The sequence below is a fragment of the Otolemur garnettii genome, unplaced genomic scaffold (assembly GCF_000181295.1).
Source record: "Otolemur garnettii isolate 467f Iridium unplaced genomic scaffold, OtoGar3 scaffold00020, whole genome shotgun sequence".
NCBI classification, from domain to species: Eukaryota; Metazoa; Chordata; class Mammalia; order Primates; family Galagidae; genus Otolemur; species Otolemur garnettii.
In genome coordinates, this window is record NW_003852415.1 from 596,453 (window position 1) to 603,128 (window position 6,676).

General features: G+C 43.1%; 1 protein-coding gene across 3 annotated transcripts in view; it reads right to left on the reverse strand.

The window, feature by feature from the left end:
* The window catches only part of ENTPD5 (ectonucleoside triphosphate diphosphohydrolase 5), a 45,709-nt gene that overhangs the window by 12,804 nt on the left and 26,229 nt on the right, over positions 1-6,676 (reverse strand). For all 3 annotated transcript variants that reach the window (XM_012803488.2, XM_023511526.1, XM_012803487.2), the window contains 6 exons: positions 4,448-4,523; positions 4,135-4,170; positions 3,729-3,817; positions 3,331-3,410; positions 2,690-2,751; positions 806-907 (listed from right to left, as the gene is read on the reverse strand). In XM_012803488.2, the coding sequence (XP_012658942.1) occupies positions 806-907; positions 2,690-2,751; positions 3,331-3,410; positions 3,729-3,817; positions 4,135-4,170; positions 4,448-4,523 (445 nt within the window). The remainder of the gene's footprint in view (positions 1-805; positions 908-2,689; positions 2,752-3,330; positions 3,411-3,728; positions 3,818-4,134; positions 4,171-4,447; positions 4,524-6,676) is intronic.

Here is a 6,676-nt window from a genome sequence, read left to right on the forward strand (position 1 = left end):
GTCCCAGCTACTTGGGAGGCAGAGGCAGGAGACTCACTTGAACCCAGGAGTTGGAGGTTGCTGTGAGCTGTGATGCCATGACACTCTATCCAGGGCAACAGCTTGAGGCTCTGTCTCAAAAAAAAAAAAAAAGGTCCAGGTTGAGAACACCAGACAAAGTCTCACTCTGTTGCTCTGGATAGAGTGCTATGACATCATCATAGCTCATAGCAGTCTCAAACTCTTGGACTTGAGCAATCCTCTTGCTTTAGCCTCCCAAGTAGGTGAAACTACAGGTGCCTACCACAACGCCCAGTTAATTTTTCTACTTTTAGTAGAGATAGGGTATCATTCTTGATCAGGCTGGTCTTGAACTCCTGAGCTCAAGCAATTCACCTGCCTCAGCCTCCCAGAGTGCTAGGATTATAGATGTGAGCCACTGTGCCTGGCCAGAACACATTTCTTTTTCACTTGTGGCTACACACAGACTCAATCTTCACCACCATAGCCTTTAATTCCCAGCTCAAGTGATCCTCCCATCTCAGCCTCCTGAGTAGCTGGGACTATAAGCACGTACCAGCTCAGCTTAGAATAGGTTTCTATGGATCAATGACACTTGGCAAAGGAAAGAGAAAATGATGCAGAATAGCAGTTGCCCTGTTTGCCTTCAACTCCCATTAATCTTTGGAAGCATACCAAGATTCTTTGGAACAAGTCTACACAGTTTGATAAGCTTCTGGTGAGCTCTAGAGAAAGTTTCCAGTGGGATTTTTCCAGAATTTCTACTGTACAAGTAATTTTAATTAGTGAAAAAAACATCACTTGCCTTCTTGGTTTCCACCATACTGGTATTTCACACCTCCAAAGATCCACTCTGCTTCCAACGACCTCGGTAGACAGGCACTTCGGAAAGTGTGTCCATCAATACCTGAAACAAACCAGGGAACAAAGTTAAGAGGTAAGTATGTGAGCAAGAAGGGGGAATGCAAATAAGAATCCACTAGGGCTAAAAGGAATCACCAAAGGTGCTGAGCCTTACAATCTTATGAAATTAGTTCCATGATTATATTCTGTGATAAGAATTCTTAACTCAGGCAAGATAGACTTTCTGGGGTTGGTGAATTCTACCAAAACTAGAAGCAAATTTTCATGCACTTGTGCATTTTTTTTGTGATGTGGCTTTTATCACATCTCAAAAAAGTTTGAAACCCACAACAATACAGCAAGTTTTCTCCTTTCTAAACACAGGAAAAAATATCTTCCTTGGGTGGCACCTGTGGCTCAGTGAGTGGGGCGCTGGCCCCATATACCGAGGGTGGTGGGTCCAAACCTGGCCCTGGCCAAACCACAACAAAAAAATAGCTGGGCACTGTGGCAGGCACCTGTAGTCCCAGCTACTCAGGAGGCTAAGGCAAGAGAATCGCCTAAGCCCAAGAGCTGGAGGTTGCTGTGAGCTGTGACGCCACAGCACTCTACCAAGGACGATAAAGTGAAACTCTGTCTCTTAAAAAAAACAACAGACTCGGCGCCTGTGGCTCAAGCGGCTAAGGCGCCAGCCACATACACCTAAGGTGGCGAGTTCTAATCCCCAGCCCAGCCCGCCAAACAACAATGATGGCTGCAACCAAAAAAAAAATGGCCGGGCGTTGTGGCGGGCACCTGTAGTCCCAGCTACTTGGGAGGCTGAGGCAGGAGACTCGCTTGAGCCCAGGAGTTGGAGGTTGCTGTGAGCTGTGATGCCATGGCACTTTACCCAGGGGGATAGCTTGAGGTTCTGTCTCAAAAAAAAAAAAAAAACTAAAAAAGAAAATACCTTCTTTGTTGGTTGCTGAGAGGCTTAAATACACTTAAAGATGTTTTGTGAATTCTGAAATACAATATAGTCATCATCCCCATAAAAGTTCCGAGCCAAGCACTGTACAAAGTATATTAAATGCAAAATCTTATTTAATGTGAGGAAAGGGCCACATAAAGGTTAACTAACTCGTCCCAACTCACAATGCTGGGACTGAAATCAGTTCTACTTGATCCTAACTATAAGAGATGAATGAAGCTGCTCAGTTATTCCACTCTGCAAGTAGATGGACACAGCTTCCTGCACCTCCCATATAAAGCTACGGGCTTGAACAAGCTCCTGCCAGATGCTCTTTGAACCCTGAATTTCTGCAGATGCTTCAGCCCCCTGGACACAGGCTGTTCCCTCTATATAGACATTATTCTAAAAATGGCTAGTGGCTTGGCACCTGTGGCTCAAGTGGCTAAGGCGCCAGCCACATACACCTAAGATGGCGGGTTTGAATCTAGCCCTGGCCCGCCAAAACAACAATGACGGCTGCAAACCACCCTCCCCCTGAAAAAATAGCCAGACGTTGTGGCAGGCACCTGTGGTCCTAGCTACTTGGGAGGCTGAGGCAGGAGACTTGCTTGAGCCCAAGACTTGGAGGTGCTGTGAGCTGTGATGCCACAGCATTCTACCCAGGGGGACAGCTTGTGGCTCTGTCTCAAAAAAAAAAGGCTAGTAATACATACGAAAACTTCTGAACTTATAAAATAAAAAATAATTTGCTATTATGAGGTCCATTACACAATATATGCTTCCCAATTCAACCTGAGCCTTTCCTCCATAGAATCGCTGCCAAGGAAAGGAAGAAGAAAGCTGAGTATTTGTGTCACTCTCACGATCCCTCACTCAGAAGATACCCATACAAACCTTGTGTTTCCAGGGCTCCCAGAGTTGCTAGTCTTGCAGCTTTCAATCCAAATCCCAAGTAACTGTAAAATATAGGATTGACCAATTTCATGCTGGTTGTGAACTTCTCTACTTTAAAGCTATCTTTTCAAAAGTAACATGGTTTCTGTTTGCTTCCTCTCTGTAACCTATTCAACTCATGTGGTCAACAAGAAGTAATTTCTGCATAGTTTGGATCAAGACTACACAGTTAAGAATTCCCCATAACTTTGATTCAAAAGCCAGAGACAGTGACAGTTCCTAGGGTCCCACACTAGCAAGCATCCCTAGAAAAGTCTCATTAGTTTAGCCCTAGCCCCAAATTGGATCACATTCCATGCTGGATTTTGAACATCTGAAGACCAGGAGTTGATATGGAGCTTTGGCTGAGCCTTCTCCAAGTGTCTTCACCCTAGAGAAAACTTTTGACTCTTAAGTTACCTAATTTTGAATGCAAGCAGGAAGAAGCCTCTTCGGTCCCTAAAGCTTTGGTAAGTAGCTTGGGTTTATTGGTAAAAACTTTGTAAGGCTGATCAGGTGTAATGACAGATTTGAGAATGCTCTGAAAAGTTGAGAGAACCATACAAAGTGAAATATTATTCTTCCCTGCCCCCCCTTCTCACCTATGTGTATAGAGCTTATAAGTGCTGTTAAACATCTCAAAAGAAGTGAGGTAGCCCCTAGGTGTTTGTTCCAAGGTTTTCTGCAAATCAGAAAAAGCAAAAGAATATTCAGAATCTACAAGTATTTGAAGATAATATCACCAGTATCTCTGTCCCTCCCCCTAAAAATCAGAGATGGAGACAGACTATGCTACTAATCTCATAAGGCTTTAAAAAGGCTTTAAAAATCTAAGGAACACTGGACAGTGAGAGGGGAAGTAAGGGAAGTCCACCCAGTCGTTAAATGACTCTATTCACTCTATCTGTGATGAAGCTGCCATCTGAAAATGAGGAGCCACTTCCTTAGCACCATGCCTGCCAAGTGCACTGCTAACCAGACCTTCATGTAAATGACTCACCTCAAACTGGGGCAGGAATGTGATTTGAGTGGAGGCCCCCCCCAGGTCCAGGGTCCCCACGGTCTCCTGGTTGTGGCCATGCAGCTGACCTGTCAATGAGAGTCAGCTCTAAATATCCTCCACATGCTGGACAGTACAACACTCGTCTGTCTGCAATGTCTCTCCTGCCCTTTTCATTCACTGAAGGTGTTCTAAAAATACTCCACTGCTCCCCAGACCTGAGGCTGCAGATGAGTATAACTTAGAAGGACTCTTGCTGCAGCTGAGGCCTTGAAGCCAGGCTATAAACATCAACTTCCTTTTTTTTTTTTTTCCAGAAAGAACAATATAGAAAGAAAGAAATAAAAGGATTTTATTCTTCTGATCATGCATGTGAAAGCCAGTTAAGGTCTTAAGATAAACTTACCTGTCAGAAAATTCACAGTAACCCAAGCTAATATGCCTTAAAAAGAGAGAAAGACAAGATTACATCTCAGAGCACTTTTTCCCTCTTTCCTGGCCCCATGTACGTTCCTCTCTCTTTTCTGATTCCAGAGCACACGTTTCCCTTTCCACCCGCTTCAATTTCCTGCTTTCCCATTCTTCCAGCTTATTGGTCTCTCCTTACTTAGTTCCTTCCTTTTTCTTCAGCACTCCATCCCTGTTCCCAATTCTATTAGTTAAAACTTTCACTGACCCTGCTTTTCTCCCTTAAGAATATATAACAACACCTCTCCCACCTTCATAGGATCCGTCCATGATGCTAACACTGTCCTTTGGCACCAGGAAAGGTGACTTCCTGAAGATCTCCTTTACCTAGACAGAAAGGGAAAATGTGGGTTCCCTAAGGCAGTAAAGTACACTTCCATTATTTTGACTGTGTCCTATAAAGCTTATAAAACTACTCTGTTGGTAAAATTTTAGCAAAACTCAATTCCTTTGCCCTAAGAAACTAGAGAAGAAACTAGACAAGCTATTAACAGTTTCCTGCAAAAACACAAGGATTCCTTTAACTTTAAAGTAAAGTTCAACCAAACCATCTAAATTTATAGGTGACTTGGACCTAAGAAAGGGCATGTAGCTGACCTTGTGAGCTCAAGCCAGGATCCCGTCATTTTCTAAAAAACACTGATTAATTTTAACTGGACACACACTGGGCACCGAGAGGATGAGCAGGTGAAACTGTTGATGGAGGAGCTCAAGTGTTGAGGTCCTCTACTCCAAGCTCTGCAGGTTCTATGCATGGTTGGGGCCTCTATAGAGTTTAGGGAGACCTCAAATCTAGACTTATGGATTCTATTTTAGGAGATGGGAATGAAGATATCACACGAACACTCAACTCTACATAATACAGGCCAATGACGTGGGTGTTGTGTCTCATTTGTATATGATTATCATGGGAAGGGAAGAATTTTCCAAAAAGGAATAACAACTCCAGTATGCCTGTTTTTCTTATTTCTGAAGGGATGAAATATATCCTATCCCCGAGAACCCTGGACTCTGTTTCCACGGGGAAAAGCCAGTTAAGTGATCTATGAACAAGCTTTTAAGGAGAAGATAGATAAGCAAACAGGAATAAGAAAAGAGAGTTTCCACTTTTGTCTTTTCCACTTTTCTGTCTTGCCCCACAGCTTGTTCTCAATGCAGCAGCCAGATTGGTGCTTTGAAAATGGATGTCCTATCATGTCTTTCCTTAGCGTCTGGTGGTTTCCCTCTTAGAGAAAAAGCCAAAGGCTTCACACTGGCCTTATAACAATTCCCACCACACCTCCTCTGACCTCTCCTACTTCCCTCTTTATTTTTTTTAAATTTCAGATTAATATGAGGGTATAAACAATTAGGTTATACTGTTTGCATATGTTAGGTAAGGGCACTGTTGTAGTTGTACCCCTCACCCAGGAGGTATGTCATGTACCCTTATATTGTGCCCACTAGGTGAGAGCACACCAATCCTACTTTCCTCTTAACATTCACTCCACTCTAGCCAGGCTCACTTCTTGGATGCTATTCCTAACACAATAAGCCTGTGGCATTTGCACCTGCTATTTCTTTAGCCTGGAATATTCTTCCCACAAATATCTTGTGTAACTTGCTTCTTCATTCCCCTCAGAGCTCTGATCTTACCAAACAGGTCTTCCTTGACTGCCCTGCTTAAAACAGCATTCCCCCCACACCATCACCAGGAGTCCCTACCTGCCTTACTCTGCTTTCTTTTTCTCCATAGCACCTACAGCACATAACATACTCTGTACTGGCTTGTTTAGTTGTTTATTCTGTCTTCCTGACAATAGAATATAAGCTTGAGGAGGGCAAAGACCATTTTGCCTTTTTTTTTTTTCCCTGATGAATGGGTTCCCAGAAACTTCACCAGCACTCAGTCGACATTAAGCATTCATTTGTTGAATAATAAATGAATTAATGAATGAGGAATGAGGTATTCAGGTTCTCACACAGACATAACAGACTGGTTGTCTTTGGGCAAGGGACTTATGCTTTCTGTCCTGACAGAGGAAAATGGATTTAGAGGATTGAATTACCACACCTGTAATACGGAATTCTGTCTTGCTGTGATTTTTTTTGTTATGAGATCCTGCCTATAAATATTCTTCTCGATATGAAATTTAAATCCTATTAATTTACCTGTTTATTGCATGATAAATAAGTGATACATAAAAAATAATGAATTTAACAAAACTTTCTATACTTAAATTTTTTATCTGAGTAAGAATAAAGTTGAAATAGATGATTTTGGCTTGGCGCCTGTAGCTCAAGCGGCTAAGGCGCCAGCCACATACACTTAAGGTGGCGAGTTCGAATCCAGCCAGGGCCTGCCAAACAACAATGACGGCTGCAACCAAAAAATAGCCGGGCGTTGTGGCGGGTGCCTGTGGTCTCAGCTACTTGGGAGGTGGAGGCAGAAGACTAACTTGAGCCCAGGAGTTAGAGGTTGTTGTGAGCTGTGATGCCAC